The following is a 20921-nucleotide window of genomic DNA, read 5'->3' as shown; positions in this document are numbered from 1 at the left end:
CAAAAAACCCCATAGAAAAAAATCACAAGGGGACAGATCGAGAGAGCGTGCCGGCCATTCCAAATCGCATCTAACTGAGATAAGGCGCTCTGGAAAGTGTTCCCTCAAAACAGTCATCGATGCTCTTGAAGTGTGTGCTGTTGCACCGTCTTGTTGGAACCAAGTGTCCCCCAAATCCAAATTTTCTAGCCGTGGGAAAAAAAATTCTGTAGCATGTTTACATACCGGTCCGAATTCACTGTCACTGTAACCTCATTTTCCTCAAAAAACCAGGGACCAATAATTCCAGCTGAGGAAATTGCACACCACACTGTGACTTTGGGTGAATGCAAAGGCTTTTGATGCAATCCTCGAGGGTTGGTGTCAGCCCAGTAGCGCATGATTTGTTTGTTAACCGACCCACACAAATGAAAATGGGCTTCATCGCTAAAAAAACAATAGCACCCTCGGGAACGACATCAAGAAGAAGCTCACACGCGTTCATCCGAGAATTGAAGTCACGTTCTGAATGTTCCTGCACTATCGCCATCTTATAGGGATGAAAATGATCATTCTTCGTGAATTCTTCTCACAGAACGATCGGATAGTCCAAGGGCAGATGCGTGTTTGCGCGCAGAACGCTGTGGCAATCGCAACATTGACGCTCTCACTGCTTCAATGTTCTCAGGTGATCTAACGGGCCGAGGGACTCCAGTTCTTAGTTTTGTCGCACTTGCAGTTTGTCTGAATGTAGTGACCCATGTAACAATTGATTTGCGGTCAGGAACGGGAACCAACGGGGCTAAATTAAAGCGATTCCGAAATGCCGCTGTGTTGCAATAACCGAACATCTGCTTGAAAAGTAAATCTCAACGGCAAAGGTACGCTCCTCACTATTCCAACGCATGATGGCGACTGAACCGTGTCGGGACAAAACTTTACAGGATCCCCCCTTGAACGAGACCACTAGCGCTCCGCTATCACATCAACTAACTGAGTGGCGCGCATTTTAAAAAGGGAAGTTATGCTGCCGCACCCTGCAGTAACCAGTTTGATGGCATCAATGGTTGATCTGGCTTTGCGAAAACCAAATTTCCGATCTGAGTGACCTCTCTGGCTCCTAACAACCGGGGGTAGATTACTCGATGTAGCATTTTCCACGTCCATGTCCAAAAGACATGTAGGTCTGTTGGAGGTTGCCCCACCTGGAGGTTTACCCGCTTTAGGTGGGACCCTTCCGACATGCACCCTTTGAATAATTCAGTGATCATACCCGGTCTAAACTTGTTGTCTATTCAACCGCAGATCTCCAGCAGCTCGTCTCCGGGGACTGGTGGAATTGTCGCCACATTCACAAGGTTGCTGGAAAGTGTCGGTGCCCACATCTTGTTGGACGAATAATTCCTGGATGATGTTTAACAAGAGGGCAGGACTTGTGATCCGTGGAGAGGAACGATCTCTGATTCCCCCCCCCCCCTTACGGTTTCACGTCCGCTTTCGAGCAGAACTCTTTAAAGCACTTCCTCTTGCTCCATTGGATGGCGAGCTTGAGGGTTACGCTGGCTTCCTTATAGGCGCGCAGCAGTTGGGCCTTCGACGGGGAAACGAGGACCTCCTAGGCATAGGCACGTCACATGCTTTGATGATGCATTGGGCCGAATGGGTAGCTCCTTTATTAGGTTGGTTTAGCCACATCTCTATACATATTGGTACAGATTGGGGTCTTATTAGCGCTTTTATGGATTATGATTGAGGTTGAACTACTGGCCGAGGTAACAAATACTGAAATACAAGTCCAGAGTTGAAATTGTTTTGGTTTGTTGGGGTAAATATGAGGATGCCCCATCTGATAGAATCCAAACTGGACTAAGAATGATTATTGTTTGCTGCGGGAAAGCGGGGCTGCGGATCAATCTCGACAAAGCCACGATTCACTAAGAAGCCCAAGCTCTATCACCTGAGAGCCATAAGGTTACATAGTATGCGTGTGAAGCGAGAAACAAAGATTTATACTAGGTTTAAAAATTCCATGTACCATGTACTCCGAGTAGGTTTCTTAGTCAGCCAAAAAATCAAACCTGCTCTTATCGGCTTTGAAAACATAAGCGAACGGCTATGCACTCTGCGTTTGCGAGGCAAGTTTAGGAATATACAAGCCTCATTAACGTTCACGCCTCTACAGAGGAGACTGCAGAGTCGGAGAAGGATACCTTCTACGAGGCAGTAGAACGAATCCTCGAAGCCTGCCCCAGATATGATATCAAAATCATCGTTGGCCAAGTAGGGAAGGAGCCTATATTCAGGCGATTCGCTGCCTTCCACAACTTACATCAAAATACAAAAGATAACGGACTGGGGATTATCCAATTAACAGTGTCACACGAAATGGTTGTTGGAAGTACCTGGTTTGCGCGGAAAGCGGTCCACAAACATACGTGGGCCTCTCCAGACGGGACCACTTTCGACTAAGTTGACCACGTATTGATCGAACGTCGCCACCTCTCAGCATTGATGAATGCCAGAACATATAGGGGGGTCAATATAGACTCGGATCACTATCTCCTTGGCATGGCGCTCCGAGCTCGAATAACAGCACCACCCAGAATCTGCTCTGACAATCAGGTGAAAGTGAACAGTGAAGCTGCCGCAATAACCGCAGTCAAAAGAGATCCTGGAGATGAAGCATCAACAAATGATCTTTATAACCACCTGCAGAACGTTATCATTAATACGGCCTCAAAGATACTTGGCCCCCGCCGCAAAAAAAAATCGGAACGTTTGGTTTGATGATGAATGTAAGCTAGCAACGGAACGGAAGAATGCTGCCTACCGGGTAATGTTGCATTCTTAAAGGACGCGGGCACGCGCGGAGACTTATCACGAACTCCGGCGAGCGGAGAAGCGACTTCACAAACGGAAAAAGGAAGCCTGGGAGAACCAACAGGTCTGTGAACTCAAAAAATACAGGGAGCACCCGCACCAGGCGCGCAAGTTTTACCAACAAGTCAGCAGGATGAAGCCTTACACACCTCGATGTTCATCCTACCGAGACAAAGAGGGAAATCTGATTTCCGACAGAATGGGCACATTGGAGCGTTGGGTTGAAAACTTCAGTGAACTACTGAATAACCAGAACATCGGCGAGTTAGAAGTCCTGCCAGCTGAAGACGACGGACAAACACTACCACCACCACAATTCATCGGCTTAAAAATCATAAGTCACGCAGTGCAGTAATTGTAGAGTATCACATTGCTGAGTACCATCTATAAGATATTCTCCTCTATTTTGCTAGGCCGGATAGTCCCATACGCCCAGAACATCATTGGAGGCTTCACTCCAAGCAAACCAGCAACAGATCAGATTTTCTCTCTGTGGCAAGCGATGGAAAAACTGTTAGAATATGAATATCATTTGCACCATCTTTTCATCGACTTTAAAGTCGCCGCTGACAGCATTTTTTTTTTTTGGAGTAAGGTAGGTAAATGCATGCGCACAGAGTGTTGGGCTCCCGCAACAGCACGCTGTCGGGCTACCAACTAAACACCTCCCTGCCACCAGAGAACTAGCCTGGAAACGTTTGCCACATTAGTTCGGGCTAGCCCTCCCGCTCTTCCAGCTTTGGAAGCCTTCAAGTCATGGAATTCCTTTCACTAACGGAAGAGGAGGGGAGGAAGGGAGTTGTTAGTTCAGAGAACCCCTTACCGTCCGATCCCTCCGCCGGTCGAGTTCAATTTTCTTCGCAATAAAAAGAGCTCGAACGCAATGAGCAATAGGATTCCAGCTGCCTGCGCTCTTCAGAATCTTTCTGACACTGTTGTCTGGGGAGAGCTCCCCTGTGTCTGCATAAAGCTGCTGACGAAAGCCATCCCATCTTTCGCAAGGGAAAAATGTGTGTTCAGTGTCGTCCGCCACTCCATTGCAGAACACACAATCAGGAGATCGCGCCTTCCCGGTCTTGTGCAGATAAGACTGAAAACCTCCATGCCCCCTTAGAGGTTGGGTAAGGAAGTAGTCAATCTCACCGTGCATCCTGTTCAACCACGGGTCTAATTTTTTCGATGGGTCACGCAGTCCATTTGCCCCTTGGCTCATTTTGCCAAGAAAGTTGCCACTCGGTAAGGGTGCCTTGACGTTCTTCACGGGCAACCACCTGTCTTAAGTTTGGGTCTTTGCGACTATAGATAGCTTTGTGCTCCTTGGCAAGAGAGACGCTAGACGTCTGTACAATATTCAGTCAATATCCGCAAGAGATAGCTTGGCACGTGAAATGAGTTTTCTAGTGTGCCTAGCATATCTGTCCATCTTACGGAATTGAAGGCATTTCGATCAGCAACCGGTATAAGGAGCACCATCCGTCGAAATCGGCGGCTGTGTGCCTCGGCTCGATGAACTGCATCTACGACCTACATAACAGCAGATCTCCCTGTTCTGAACCCGTACCGCCTTGGGGATAACTCCCCGGAAGCGCGGATCGCTTCAGCGAGTGTACTCCTGATGAGCTCCTCGACACTTTTCCAGCCGTATCCAGCATACGCAGAAGTCAGTATGCAGACGGGACCTCCGGGTCTCCTTACCCTTACTGATCAACGCGAGTCTGGCCACTTTCCGGCTCCAAGGAAAAATGCCCACCTTCAAGCAAGCATTGAACACTTCAAGCAGCAACTCCGTTTGTTGGCGGAACATAAATTTGTAAACTTCCGCCAGGATGCCATCAGGGCCTGGCGCCTTCTTTTTTTCATAGTGAGAACCGATTCTTCGAGCTCTCTCATTGTAAAAAGACTGCAATTCCGCGCTATTTACATCAACCTATACAGGGTGTGTGGAGCGTAGTGCCGCCACAATGCGGTCCATCTGGTCGGTACTTAGTATACAGGGCCCCCGCATGCAGAGCCTCCGCGTGATGATCGATGATGCCATAGCCAGGGTAAAACTGTACACGGCCATGAGAGAATTCGGTATCCCAATGAAGTTGATAAGACTGACGATTCTCTTTAAGTCCACCCAACTACCGGCCTATGCGGACGATATCGACATCATAGGCAGAACGACCCGAGACGTACAAACTGCCTTCATCCAGATCGAGCAGGTGGCGATTTGCGCGAAATCTTGGGCTGCACGTCAATTAAGGCAAGACAAAATATATGGTGACAACGTCAGCGCCGAAAACCAACCAACCAACAACATCAAACCGCACTGGTCAAACGGGAAGAATAAAGATTCTCCTATCTACAACTTTGAGACCGTTGATAATTTCTCCTATCTAGGATCGAAAATCACAACCGATTACAACTACGACGGTGAAATCCGCGCACGGTTGTTGGCAGCCGACAGAGCCTATTTCAGCTTACAGAAACTGTTCTGTTCGAAACGTCTCACCATAGGGTCAAAGCTCTTACTGTACAAGATAATGATCTTGCCAGTCCTCAGGTATTCCTCGGAGACCTGGGTTCTAAGCAAGAAAAATTAGGAATTCCTGGCCGCTTTCGAGAGAAGAATCCTCCGGAGAATTTTTGGAACATACATAACGACGAAATCTATGAGTGATACCATGACCGTCAGGTTGTGGATAAAATCAGGTTCAATAAGTTACGGATGTTATGTTGCCTGTTATGGATGAGGAGGATTCAGCCCGGAAAGTCTATAATGGCAATATCTATGGTGGAAAAAGAAGATGAGGCAGACCCTACGTGAGATGGAGCGATGGCGTAGGTCAAGGCGCCAAACAGCTTTTAGGGATATCGAACTGGTGACCTCGGCGTAAAACCGGAATATCTGGAGTTTCTTATTAAGGCAGACCTATACTGGATACCGGTTGTTGCGCCGTTGGTGATGATAATGAACGTTGAAAGTCGCAGGTTAGTGGGAAAAGCTTGATGAACCCTTCTCCTAGAAAATCCCATAAATTAGTCTAAGGAAAAACCATTATATTAGTATATCCCGTGACTTTACTAAATGTTCGATCTGTTTGGGGTGCAAGATATCTAATTGCATGGGAGGACGTCTAGTCAACTGGGGAAGGATAGGTAGAAGATCATGGTGGTCCTCTCCAAACGGCCGTTCAATGACATTCTCAGAAAATGCGAAAGCGAAATGTAACCAAAAGGTGCTATGAACCAAAACCACCCCTTTACATCAGGTCGTTGCGCTGACTAAAGAGCTACCACTCCATTCCAGGAGGCCTCCTTTGGGGGCCAAGGGCCTTCGAAAATTAGAGGAAAGAAATCCTAAAGCCTATCAATTGGTGGTGCAAAACCCAGATGCTGACAATGGTCTGTCCTCGATTTAGTAACCTTTCCAAAACTTGTTCGATACTACAATTCCCAATGTTATTCCCGAAATCACAACATCAGGTTATCCTGTCCTATCACATGGGTGACACTTTTAGTGGAGCCTAGTTTTCCCTGAAGGGACGCATGTCTCACGTTTTTCGTTAAAAGTAGCTTTTTGCTATTTTTTCAGGTCATCAATGTGGCCTTCAGAGTAGTTGCGGAGTGAGTTACTATAATTACTCTAAGGTCTCTTAATACCTGTAACTTACTCGAACAAACTGTGCTGCTGCATCACCTAGTGGGTAAAATACATGCCCTTGCTTCTGACCCACTTTGTAAGTCACTGAAAATCCGATGATGCCCATGTTGAGGCGCGTAAGGTTTTGGGGTCTGAACCTACCAGAATGGTTGAACCTTTCCCTGGGAACGTTTTTAAAACAATTCAGGAAAACTGCTTTAGAGAATGAAAAGAGGGCTTTCTGGCGAAATTACGGATCAAAGGACCCTTTTTCTCCAACGTTCACACAACTCTACCTACAATTGAACCGGAAGCCACACCTACACTTACAACTTCCGTCTCATCTTGTGGCTAATGGAATGCTCGGAAAGGTAGGAATAAAACGGTTTTCCGAGGCCTGAAGTTAGTTATGGAAAGCAGATATTAGTGCCCGCTCCGAGGAGCCCAGCTAGCGCTGTGTTTCGCCGTATTGATGCTAAAAACTCCAAAGACCACGACTGCTGTGGTAAGAGCAAGGAAGTAGTGTCCAGCCAGATCAGATCTTCAGAGCCAGCCCGTAGCATTTTGGAAAGGAGCCCTCCGATATTGCAACTAGAGATTTCTCTGAGGTCCGTAAAGAATGTTTTACGTGGTGTCCGTAGAATGGCTTTAGCTAGGGCTAGGCAATCGCAAAGGAAGTTCCCCTTCTCCGAGGCTTCGGCAATGCGAATATGGTAGTAGGGCATGCCGAGTCTGGTGGCAGAGTTCCCTATAGATCAGTGCCCCGTACAGACAGCGGTAACCTTGTATGCAGTTACACTGGTCTGGTACAAAAGCTCCCGTGATCGGGTCTTGTGATAGGCAGGCAAGATCTTCTTTGATTTAACAAAGTTGGGGAGCGGTACACAGACAACGCCCATCGAATGACTGCCAAGAGGCTATATCATAGCTGAGCATATCCATCCCCGTCCGGGGTCCCCATTTCGTTGGAAAGGCACCATTGCAGCGGTAAAAACGATGCAGACCTACTTGGCCATCAATTCTATGTTTAATATTCAATTTAGCTTCAGGTCCAGGATTACACTCGAATACTTTACATTGTAGAAAAGAGCCAATCTTTATTCATTTAACAGCCTGAGGTGGAATCCGCAAGTACCCCTCCGATTCAATACTGGCTAAAGCTTCTTTGATGACGTTGGGACTAACGTTGCTGAATGCTCCTTCTATATCAGGAATAAAACAAGGGTATCCTGTCACGCTCAATCATGCCAATTATTTCGTTGTTTCTGTCGATTTGCCTTTGAGGCGTGCTGCTTAGACGAACGCGTTATCTCAATAACCGCCCTTAACTAAGCCATCCAGGATGCACTCTAGGGTTTCCTTTAAGGACTCATGGCCGCGCCTGCCCGCTTTCGGTATAATGACAATGTTTTCTTATTGTATTTAGCAAAGTAGGACACTTTAAAGGCGGGTTCGAATGCCTTTTCGAGATCTCTGACCTTCGACTATAATTTGTCTATCATGCCAATCATAGCAACTTGCTCATTGGTAAGTGTGTTTTTAATAAGTTGACCAAACTTCGTTCAGTCGATCTTCTTGGGGTCCTTGAAAGGGTGACCTCTGCAGCGTGATTTAGTCTGAAGGTATAACACCATCATCTAAGAATTCTATTGTTGATAAAAAGGATGATATCAAGTAGGTCCTCCTAACCGTCACAGTTTTCGAGCGGGAAAAATGGAAAGTTGGACTACTGCCCTTTATCATCATCAACGGCGCAACAACCGGTATCCGGTCTAGGCCTGCCTTAATAAGGAACTCCAGACATACCGGTTTTGCGCCGAGGTCCACCAATTCGATATCCCTAAAAGCTGTCTGGCATCCTGGCCTACGCCATCGCTCCATCTCAGGCAGGGTCTGCCTCGTCTTTTTTTTCTACCATAGATATTGCCCTTATAGACTTTCCGGGTGGGATTATCCTCATCCATACGGATTAAGTGACCCGCCTACCGTAACCTAATGAGCCGGATTTTATCCACAACCGGACGCTCATAGATTTCGTCATTGTATAGGCTACGGAATCGTCCATCCTCATGTAGTTTACTGCCCTTGTTGCATACAAATAAATTTGTATTATTATAATAATCAGATCAAAGAATGTTTCCTCTCTTTCGTTGATTCCCAACAAAGGTAGTTTGTTAGTCCCCCTCGGATCATCGATTCTCAACTACTCCATCCTAGTCACTGGAAGGTGGCCAGACTCGCGTTGATCAGTAAGGGAAAAGGAGACCTAGAGCTGCGATTTTCATATCGACCGCTCTGTATGCTTGACTCGACCGGGAAAATGCTCGTAAAGCTCATCAGAAATAGACTCTCTGAAGCGATCCGCGCTACCGGGGACTTATCCCCAAGGCAGTTCGGATTCAGAACAGGGAGCTCCGTCAGTCGATGGATAGTGGTCCTCATAACGCTATTTTGTCAAATGGACGAATATGGTAAATACATTAGAAAACTCATCGCTCCATCTGAGATAGGGTTTGCTACGTTTCTTTTTTTGCCAAAGGGTAGTATAGGTCCCAAGGCGTAACCCAAACCCTATCCCCACCTCTACGTGGTGATCGCTAAGGGTTCTTTCTCAATGAGAAACTGCAGACGAAGAAGGATGAGGCGAGTTTCCCGTCTGTTGTGGGTTGGGTAGGGCTGTCAGCTCTAGACGGAAAACCGAAGTTACGAAGCTCGGAAAAGAGCCTCGAACTGGATACATTTTAGAATTTCGTAAGTCTGGTCATAAATAAACAATCTCTCATCATCTTGCTACTTTTCGCTACAGGCAGTGTAACCCTTATGAATTGCATTGGCCCTCTCCTTAGGACCTTTTTCTTGTCTCCATCTAAGATCGTTGAGCAATACCAAAGGGGTTGAAAACTTTGAGAGAAAGAATCTGCAACACCACCTGTAGAATGAGAAGCTGCACTTGGAATCAGTCGCAGTTGTGGGGACCATGTGAGGCTTGGAGCACAATCATTTGGTCAGTCGGTAGGAGACATACACAGGCCCCCTCCCTCAATTAATCCTTCCAATTGTATCCTACTGAAGAGGGTCTTAAGCCACCAAAACGCTAGTGAGTATTTAGTATTATGAAAGAGTTGGGAATACAGTCTATAGCGGAAATATTATTTTGTTTTGAATATTAAGCCCATGAAGCACACGCGCCTGCCTTCCCTCGATGATTTCATCAGAAGTTTCCTTTGGAGTAATACACAACACAACTTTGACACTTCGGATCTGCTAGAATCCGTCACTAACACCATTGTTTTACCAAAAGTGAACCTGTCACTCCAATATAAAAGATTCTCACCATTTTGGGAGGAACTTTCATTCTGATTCCAAAATTAGACTTTAATGTTAGGACATTGAATGCTTATGAAGGAGTATATCTTCAGCCTACATAAGTCAGTTATTTTCATGCTTTTTTAAGTGCTCTGTAAGTACAGAAAGACTGTCACCGCTTAATGAAAGCCTGTAGCTATTTCAGGACCATAAAAACACACCCACGGCAGAACCGCATTGTGGAAACCCGATATGAAAATGTCCCTGCTAATTTTCCGCTCCTTCTGATGTTAAAAATAGCCCCGTCAAATGAAAACAAATCTCGCCTGGCTGCCATTGTTCCTTCTGTCCCTTGTTTCCGCATGACTGTTCAGCTCCCAGAAAACATCAAGGGCAGAAATCAAAGGCCATTACTGAAATCCTTACATCCACATGCACACATCTGAGTAGCAACAAACTGTAATACTTACGAGAAATCCTCCCTGGCATAGCAATGTCCCAGGAACCGGCATTTCAGCGCATTACACTGATATGGCTTGAGCGGGCCCACCTCGTATGTGATATTGAATCCGTACACATCCAGCAATTGATCCAGCGCCCTCAGGTGCGTCCCATCAAGCGTTCTCATCGTAAAACTTATCTCCAGGTATTGACTATTAAACTGGATCCACGCAACTTTCGTAACGTTATGTTCGCTAAATTGAAACACCCGCTGACTGCGTACTTTGTAATCATCGCCGTAGTACATGTATTCGGTGAATCTGAGTCCGCCAAGGACATAGAGTTGGGTGGGGTAGATGACGATTGATACATTCGGGCCGGTGGTTAGCTCGGAGGCATCAATTATCCAAACACATGTAATGGGCACCGGGAATTTGTTGGGAAAGCTGGGAGTCTGGATGATGCCATGGCGAGCGGTCAGCTTGCCCCCGCACGGGACGGCCCCGTCGCTTGACCCACTATCCGACTGGAATTGATTCTCGGGCTTCAGGTGACGGGGAGTCCTTGGGAGCTGGACATCGTCGTCGTCACTGATATTGTCTTGGGCGGGGTGCAGGCAGTCGATGCAGCATGTGGCCGTGAGTGTAGCCAACATATAGAGAAAGTAGGAGCGCGCAATTGGTGTCATCGACTATTGTTTTCACCCCGTTCTGTGCAGATGGTCCCAAGCGACGATTTTTGATATGCTGTCGAGTGTTTATAGCACCTTTTGTTCCGGTATTCAATGGCGATGTTCGTGCATGTGCCCAAGGCTAGGCCATTAATACAATGGAGAGCTTTTCATTAGCTTCATTCGGAAATGTTCCTTTCCTTTTTCCTGTTTTATGTCCGCGACCACACAAAAGTCCTTTGATGCCCGATTGACGTTTGCTTTATCGTCGCGTTTGTCCCAAACAAAAAGGACTCTTCGAAAATGATTATGAATGAATGAATTCTTTATTGTGGTACAGCAGGGACGAGCGGTGTCGTCAATGTGTCAGCGTCCTCTTGCCGTTGTCGTTGCTGCTCGTATTGTTACAGGCTATGGCTGGCAATCTCGATAACAATCTCTTCTGGATAACAAACAATTTATTGTTATACGCTGGCGATGGTGATAGCGTGGCGTCCAAGGCTCGTCCTGATGATGACGCCATTGCAGAAGGATTTCGTAGAAAATATTGTAGCGGAATAAGTTGGCATCCGAAATGTATACACGTTCCCACACTACAGGACCTGAAAAACAAGAAGAGATGGGCATTAAGACCAGTCCTTTTGTGCTGTCCCATTTATGGGCGCAATAGAAGGCATTATCTAAGTGAGTGTAAGTACATAAAATGTTCGGCATAAAAATGATTGCTATATGTAATGGGAGGGGCTGGAAGGAAGAATGCAGGACGAATATGAGCACGTGTGGTGACTAGGGCACATATTATGATGTTGAAATCCACCTTAGCTAAGCCAAACGAATCGGGACATATGCAACGTGACTGAGAACCCTCCAACTTGCCTAGAGCAAAATATCATGGTCTAGTGGAAACTTTCACACTCAACATGGAATTTTTGCTCTTATTGCCTGTTTTACGTTTGTTTTTAGATCCTTTTTGATTATTAGCACGTTCATCGTAAAAAAGAGAAATTCGCCATCGTCTACTTGCGCCAAGGCAAATTATAAGGTTGCCCGTTTTGTTTCAAAGATTGGTGCCAAGGGAATTTTACTGCATAATGGCTTGTCTTATAAATGGAAAGGAGATTTTACGGAGGGATCTGTAATGCCATCATATTTTTATAGAAATTTAACGAGCCCAAATCATTAATTCATTGTAGAACAAGGAATTAGTTAGTAAGCTGCCATAGAATGCAGGTCACCAACTTCCCCTTTCTGATTTAGATGCAACGGAATGTCGTTCAACAATGACTGGACCAATAATTATTTTTTTATGGATGGTGGTATAAATCTTAAGAAAGTTCTGCGACACCACGCGTGGTTCAACATCTTTCTTTCATCCACGAATCTTGCTCCTGGGATGTAGCCACGCATTCAGGACAGTCAAGAAACTCGCCCAATTTGAAGGTATGCATACTTGCTATAACCACCACTCTTAGTAAGGGCTTGTGACAAGTGGTGATGCAGTTCTTCGTACCTTCCTTTGATTCATCGCTCAATTCACGTGATCCGTGCATAGCCCCATTCTTTTTTTAGGAATTATCCCATCATTGCTGTCATCTCTTTAAGAGCTCCTTGGTAGCGAAGTCCACAGTCACCTTGGACGGATTAGCTGTTCTTCTTTGAGGGAGACAGATCCCAGAGGATAAATCCAATGATGACACAGACGGTGTCCCCCGTGCTTCACTCGATTAGCAGGTATCCAAAATCGTACCCAGATAGGAGCTGAATACAATGGAATGGCACTTAGCACCCCCCCTCTAAAAGTAGCCTGGCACTATATTGCCCCACTAACCGCAGAGGCTAGGCATTATTCTCCTAGAAATTACCTAGCCTTTGTGGCTTTTTATTTCGCATTGTCTAAGTGCCGCTCCAAGCTTAACTTTCTAATACCTGATACGCTGGATGGGGATTTGAAAGCCTCGAGATTGCACCCAGATCAGGCATTCGATAGAGCCAAATGGCGAAGCCGATCACGACGAGCCGACCCCGCTTGTGAACGGGACAAAGGCTGAAGAAAAAGAAGAAGAAGAAACAAATCTCGTGTTTAGGTAACGAAACACCGACGAGATGAGTCATCACAGACACCTACTTTAACCAAAATGCTCTTAGTAAAAATTCAGCTGGTCGAATTCGTGACAGCTAGCGTCACCACCGCGCTGCAATTGCCAATAACCAACGCCTCCTAAGCCAAATCCATCCTTTTTTTCTTTTCCTTATTCTGCAGCCTGCGCCCCGTTCACAAGCGGAGTAAGTTTGCCGTGATCGGTTGCGCGATTTTGCTCTGTCAAACGCCCGATCTGAATGCAGCCGACAAATCACCATGCAGCGGATCAAGCCATACCAAGTTAAATTCATGATCAATGCTATCGCATCGGCCATAGAACGGGCTTAACGAAAGGCATACAGCCGTCCCGAGAGACCACCCTAGTCAGAGCTTCCGTAGCAGACAGAACCGCTGCTTCCACCAAGCAAGCAAATCATAGTAGCCAACTTCAGGGCTTTGTGCAGGACCCTTTTATCCTCATTACTTGGCGAGCCGCTCGTAGTTCCCTCTTGACAGCCCCGAGAATCGAGAAGATGTCCTGTCGAATCGTTGACCGTCCACTTTCCTCGAATTGTGGAAGAGGGTTGTAATTATTTTGAGTAAGTACCGCAGATACTTCACCACTGAGTGATTTTCACTGGTGCCTGTTCTTTACAACGTTGTACGTAGTGCAGATAGGTTGTCTCAAAGCACAACTTCCGGTAGTAATTCTATTAGGTTTTTCGGGTAATCCTCATTAGGTTACTACGGCGTTCACGTTACAGTTTCTCCAGATGTTCCGATTTTTCCTTTGCCCTCTGACAAAAATTCTTCGCTCGCAGATAAGATGATCATAACGTCGAAATTTCCCGTGTCCACAAACCGATTGCTTTCCTATGGTGGTGCAAAGGATATGGCGACGTTCTAGCGTTTCATGCCTCAGATGCGCGTTGAAACAACTGATTTGACTTTTGTAGCGGCTTTACCATACCTCCATGACATCCATCTAGATCCGTTAGGAATGTCTCTTCCTAGAAAGCCCCAGTGGATTAGTCAGTTATCCTAGTTTTCCCTCCTGCAATGCGCCTTGCGTTTGGTGACCAATATGGGTGTAGTGTTCACTCATCGTCTCGCCAACAAGGAACCGAGGTATGCCAGGCCAACGGTCGTACCTAAGTACGAGTATATACTGCGGAAGATGGGTATAAATCGAATGTTGACTAGCACAATGTTCAGCTTCGTATATCTTTTGTTAAGGATTTGATCCATGGTGTCCGACATCCACCTTACCGCCGGTAATTATTTTTCCTCACGGGTTGGGGTTTAAGAATACAATCAAAGTATTCCCCGCTTGTCGTAAGAGGCGACCAAAAGGGATAGAAATTTGTGCGCTAGCAACCTGCAAATTTTGAAACTTTACTGCTGCGTCAACAGCGCCTCGGATAAAGACTGACCTTACGGCAACGACGTTTGGCTAGCGAAAACTGACTATGATTAGTTTCTGGCGAGGGTCCACAGAATGCTCGCTTTCTCCAACTTGAGCGGGAATTAAAGCGATATAAGCTTGGCATTCTGGGGCTAAGCGAAGTAAAATGATGGTACTCTGGAGGGTACCCCTTTCCCTTTTGCGCCAATGTGCTTTTGTACTGTGGAAACCCAAATGGTATCAGACAGGTCTTCGGTGTCTGAGTGCTTCTGACGGCTACCGCAAGGTGCGCTCTTTTGACCTGTTAGCCGGATTCTGACAGATTTTTAACTACAAGATTTCGGTGCGAGTTAAGGAGAATCACAATTGTACAATACTAATACACATCAAAAAAGACTTCCGATATAGTAGAGAGGGATCCTTACTACGAGCAATTGATCGTAGTTCAGACGATGTTCCCTAAAGGTGACATTGTGATTGCCGTGAATGCCGAGCTAGGATCTGATAACGCCCAGTTCGGACATGTGATGGGGAAACACGGTTTCGGGGACCGCAGCGATAATAGTGGGAGGCTTGTGGATCTCTGTAACTTCCACCGCTTCATGATTAGCAGCACATCGTTCGAGCAGAGAGCCTGCCATTAACCTAGTTGGGTTTCAACTAACCGGCGCGTTACAAGCAATCATACCAACGACTTCGTGATAAGTAGTAGATTTAGGAGTTGTCTTCTGGATCTGCGTAACAACTGCTCGCTTGCATGTTGCGTCTGACATTTCTCGCAGGGTTAGGAAGCTGCGACCCTCAAGTTAAACATCAACTTTTTGAATGACCCAGCTGTTGCTCGAGAGTTGGAGAGCCATCTTGCTGATCGAACGGCAGATATACTGAGTAACCCGCCTGGGAGTATCGTTGAGCATTGGGACGCCAGCCAAAGTACTCATTTCTCGGGTGCTACACAGGTCATCGGCCGCGTCCTGAAGGGGCGTTAGAAGATCCGGCTGGCTGCGGAATCGCAGAAGCGGATCTATGAACAGAAGCTCTACTGACCGCTTCGAATTGTAGCGGGTGTGAAGCAGAAGAACAACTAGAAAAGTTGATCGACAGAAAGCAGGCTGCAGGATAGTAATAGCTTCTCCTAGACGGTAGAGGGAATAGGTAGGCTGTAACCCCTTTTTTGATTCCTCTGAGGCGGCGCTTGGGAACCACATCATATAACATGCGAGGATTAATTTTCTAAGAACTTTATCTATTCATTGTTTGCTAAAATCAACGATGTCTTGGAAGGCATAAAACTGAAGATTGTTTGATGCTACGATATTCCTGGCTCGTATATGGTTACCAATGATTAGATAAACACTAGCTTGTCCAATCTATATAAAGGAGAATAAATTACAGGTGAACAGCCAACCTTTTCTATTCCGCATAAATGAAAAGTTAAGTATGGTTTGAAGTCAGGTACGCAAAAGTGAAAAGCATGGCGTTTAATGAAACCGGATGACAACCTTGACCCAATCGATACTAACGAACTAGCTGAGGAAAAGAGGACCCCCATTCGACTTAGACTGAAACGCTCCTACGCAAACAGATCATGTTGAGAGTAGTACAAATAAATCTGCAACAATCAAAGTGCGCCTCTGTCTGCTGGTGTTCCCACAAGAGGAAGACATCGACATGGCATGAGTACGGATCCCTGGATTGAGAAAACCAAACTTTCAACGGGCTCCAAAGCAAATATTACAACTTATTCCACAGCATGTGTGTATGAAGTGCGGGAGAGCAAATACTCTGATCACTCAGAACCTAATGGTCCACTATACTCACACGAAAGAGAGCAAAAGCCTCCATGCCCTTTTGTTCCTGGACCTGAGTTTCAGCGATCTAATGGTGTTAAAATTAGAACAGGCGAGTGGGAAAAACATGTTTATCTGCTCGACAGACAGACAAACTTGAGCTAAAGGTCGGGATTCTTGGAAAAACACTCGAGCGCCCCTAAATTATCATGTCCTGCCAAATACAGTAAAAGGAAATGGCTACCGTTGTGACATGAAATCCGCTCAACTTCAGGAAGCTGACAAGGGAGGTATTTAACATTTGCAACAGGCACAATGTTGGCAGTCATACAAGGATCGTCTCTAACTCCGCTATCATACTTGCCAGGAGGCGGTCCTGATTGAACATTGACAGTACTAGCGAGTCTAACAGAATCAATAAGATTTTGCGCAAGGAACATAGAAACCCACCCTTTTTTTTAAAAGTCAAAAGGCTCCTGAATAGGATCTTCCGGTGTGATCATGAGAGCCTTGTTATGAGAGTATGTAACGGAGGTGTAGATAGGTTCCCCTTATATAAATCGCCAGGCCTAGCAGGCCTACCAGGCTAATCGCAACAGAAAGTTGTGGCTTGTAGAGATTTGCCGAAGTCGTATTTCGTTTGAATATGTAAGGCACTACTGCTAAAAGCGGGCAAACGGAGCTCTGAATTTGTGAAGAAGCTTAACCTCTTTCGTGTTGAAGACCTTAGAGCGCGTCCTGGGTATTCAATTAAGGACGATCATGTAGTGGACACTCTTCCCCAAATCTGACCAGGAATGGCACAATGTGGTGCGATCTCTGCGGTGTTCTGGTTCATAATAAGTTATAAGATTTCACGGATATTGGACATGGGTGTAGTGAAGATGATGGCGTAAATTGACGACTTGGTTGATATTTGTATCAGAGATGTTTCCCAACGTTATGATTGAAATTAAGGAGAACGCGTTGGAAAAAGTGTGCATTTGGGCTGCAAGATGCGAGGAAAATTCGTCCCTCCCATAACAAGGCCCGATGGAGAGAGCTTTTTGATCAGACGCTTGTAAATGGTTGCAGGATTACGACGGTGTCTATGGGGCATTCGCCTATAGGGACTCGAGAAGTTGTGGAAATAACGAAGATATTATCAAGCATTTCCTTGTCGATCGTTTAGGTCTAGAGGTCGGGAATCTTAAAAAAATCTTTAGAAGGTTGTACTATCTTTCGTAAATGCTATGGGGCGGTTCTAAAGATCGGAGCCAGCTGGGCGATTCCCTCCAAGTCAAGAATTTTCTGGGGACAGATTGAACTTCTTTCATAAAATAGTGAAGCTTGCATTCACCTATCGTCCGGATGTTTGCTATTAGGCGCTGCTCCTATCTAATATGTTTCAACACGAGCCACTTGATACGTTTATAACCTGCCCTTGACTTCTAAGGTAACTTGAAAAGTTTCTGCTTATTAGGCACAAAGGAAAACCTTGAGGTTCAAATAGGTGGAATATATCTACGTCAATTTTCTAAAAATAAGTCAAAATTTAAGTAACCTCGGAAAAATGACCTTTCTCAGCAAAAACCATCCTTGAAAACTTCAACCCACCTTCCTCGATTTCCTGCAAATTTTCTATTTCACAAGTCCTTGAAGGCTTCTGTAAATATTTCTCGAAATGAATGTTTTCGAAATCAAATCACATGCTCAGAAATGTTCTCTTTTATTTGAATGAAACGATCCACATTGGGTGTACATTTTATTGCAACCATGAAAATTGCTTTGCATGTGGATAGGGGTTGTGTATTTGTCGGGGCATTTCGTGTGGTCAGAATTAATATGAATTGAAAACGACAAACGCTTTCTGAATACAAAATTGCAAAACGAGCATCATTGGTTTTGTGTGGATGTGTCGAAAAGCCAGCTGTCGACCTCAGTGTAAATACGAGAACTCACGAAAGGACGAACGAAAGGAGTTTCAATTTCGATATTGAATTAAAAGGAGCAGTTTGATCTATAATGAGCCTGTCAGGAATGGTTCAACGACGTCCATCAAATTTGTAGGCAATTATGTCCTGTATTGACATCGTATGGTGTACATAGTGGCCCAGAATGTCCATTAGTGCGAATTGTATTCCAATTAGGCTCAACTTATCAAACATGTCGGTCATTTCAGAGAATTACAATTAATATCTCACTTGCATAACTTCCGACCACTTTTCATAAGCCTTAAAGATATTTCACTTGAATTTACTCTGCATCCTGTTTCCCTTTCAGAACAAGTTTTCATCGAAACTGTGATTCCTTGACTAGGTAACGCTGATAAAGCTTGCACTCTCGGGAACTTCTATCAGTGCATGATAGAAAGATGTATTCTTGCCAAAGATATCTGAGGGCGGATCTCAAACCCTCATAGAGTACTTCCGTTTTTGAAGCTTTTATTGGTATTTAACCATCTATGGTCAAATATCCTGACTAAATGTTCGCCCTGCTCTTATAGAATACATACATCCTTGCTAACTTTCATTACTGCCTACTATTTATACTGACAAAAGGTATTTCCTCTCGAGTAACCATCGTTGGTTTCTGCTTGGTTTTCTAAATGGGGCCAGTCTCTCCAGGTGTGCTACGCTACCTTCCGAATTGTTATTCCTGTTCCACTGCATGCGAGAAAGGACGTCATCGATTATCTGTACTATGATCCTTTCTCAGGCAATTGAAGGATATTTCTTTCGTTGTTGATAATGAAGGCATACCAAATATCCTTGAAGGAAGCCTTTAGGATTTGCGCTTTAATCGTATTTTTATCTTATTACTCGCAATAGCTATCATCACCTAATACCTAAGGTAATGGAGTCTAGTTGGGGTTCTTTCTTTAAGATACAATCATTGCTAAATTCCTCCTTTATTTGATTAATACCGAACTCCCGTTGAAAAACCTAAATTCGAAGTGAAAATTTCTTTCGGCGTAGAAGCTGAAGTCGTATTGTGCGTTTATAATCGATGTGTCATCAAGACAGCGATTTCGGTTCACCCCTGTTCCTATGACTCGACGCCAATGCCCCCCTTGGGATGTTGCTCAAGCTTTTGGTTAAATCTATCACCTTCTCCATGGATACCGTCATCTGGGCTTCTTAGACGCCTGTGTAGCATTGCCAACGCCCCCTTCAGCTGCGTCCTTCGTACAGAGAAGCTAAGGCTCAGCGGATGTGTGGTGATGTGTAAGCTTATACGCAGACCAAGTAGATGGAAACAAAACACCCACCTATGGATAAAAGTTAATTACAGGAAGAGTACCCAGAAACAAAGCCAAACATGGAGAAACAGAAGAGAAATAAAGTTATGGGACAGGGCTTCGGAAACTCAGTATTAGCAGGTTTTGGGAGTGGGCAAGCATTCTCCCGGCCGTCGATATACAACGGCTGCATTGCCTAGTGTACCGGGAATCCTAGATACTATGGCACCCAATACCACAAGTGTGCGGGAGGGACTAGATCTGGCTCCACCGGCGGACCCGTTCAAAAGGAGCTCAATTCTTCGCAGATCAGATCATACGGGTACAAATTCCAATGATCGAAAGCGCTACCTCCAGTAGGGAATCTGAAGCGGGAGGATATGAGGAAATTCCGGGACTGCGTGTGGACTTCCCAAGCAGAATGTGGAAACCTAGAAAAAGGTGGCACTTTGAAAAGGAGCGATTAGAGGAAGATAAAACCGGAGGTAATCATGATTTTCAAAAGAGATCCTTCCTCTCTTTTGAAAATCATGATAACCTCCCTGATGTTGTCACGCATTAGACGTCACAGAAAAAAGGCCTTACGTTGAAGCTCAAGAAATTGAAGCATTTAACCGCGGACGAATTCTTGAACTAAATTGGAAAGTAGTTAGGACAGAAACCTGATGCAAGGCTGAGGATCACAATAGTCGGCGAGAATATACATGAGATTGCTATGGAGGATATAGTTTTATGGACACAATGGGAGAGATGATGGACAGAATCACCTGCAACAGGCGCTCTACAGTGGATGCAATAAGTACGGTGGTGAATCTGGGAAAAAGCCCACTGGTTTCTAGAGGCTATTGTGCCGTGCTCACATCAGATGTCAAAAATGTATTCAACTCTGCCAGCTGAAACCGAGTTAAAAGAACGTAGGTTGACATAGGTGTTCCTAGATATTTAGCGCGTCTGGTCGAAAATTACCTCTCAGAAAAGATTTTCTGGCACTGGACGAATGAGCCACCCAAAGAGTACATCGTCACAGTGGAGGTATTGTAAATTTCGGTACCGGGTTTCCTGTAGTTGAGTGTCATGCAGAGTTAGATTTTTATTCCGCCCATCATAGATGAGGCTATGATTGGTGGGTTTGCGGACGACCTGGTGGCAGTTATTACAGTAAAGCACCCAGAAAATGTGAAGATTTATTTTAGATGCGCTGGCGTACCGGAGCATCCAAAGCATGTAATGTTTCACTACCAAAAGTTCGGAATGAACCCGAAGAATCTAAACCAAACGCTGAGAACGAGTATGAGCCCGAAGATGCTAAAGTCAAGAGAGAACTAGCTAATGGAAATCGTAATCGCTAATCATAAAAATACAGCAGAAGTTGCGGAAGGAAGAATGAAGAAGGGAAGCAGAAATGAGCAGAATTACGAGTCTCTAAAGAAATACCTGTCGCTCCTGTGGAAATAGAGTTGTGGTCATTCAGCTGTATGCCTAGCTGGGTACTCTTAACGTCACCTTTATTACTAATATTCAC

The 20921-nt window shown here is 45.2% G+C and overlaps 1 protein-coding gene across 1 annotated transcript in view; it reads right to left on the bottom strand.

The window, feature by feature from the left end:
- The window catches only part of LOC119651725, a 613458-nt gene that overhangs the window by 307621 nt on the left and 284916 nt on the right, over positions 1–20921 (bottom strand). Inside the window, exon 3 of the mRNA XM_038055449.1 lies at positions 10264–11506. Coding sequence (XP_037911377.1) covers positions 10264–10922 — 659 coding nt within the window. The 5' untranslated portion in view covers positions 10923–11506. The remainder of the gene's footprint in view (positions 1–10263; positions 11507–20921) is intronic.

Source organism: Hermetia illucens, chromosome 3 (assembly GCF_905115235.1).
Source record: "Hermetia illucens chromosome 3, iHerIll2.2.curated.20191125, whole genome shotgun sequence".
In the NCBI taxonomy this organism is placed as follows: domain Eukaryota; kingdom Metazoa; phylum Arthropoda; class Insecta; order Diptera; family Stratiomyidae; genus Hermetia; species Hermetia illucens.
Note: the sequence above shows the minus strand (reverse complement) of the source record. Positions and strands in the feature narration are given on the sequence as shown.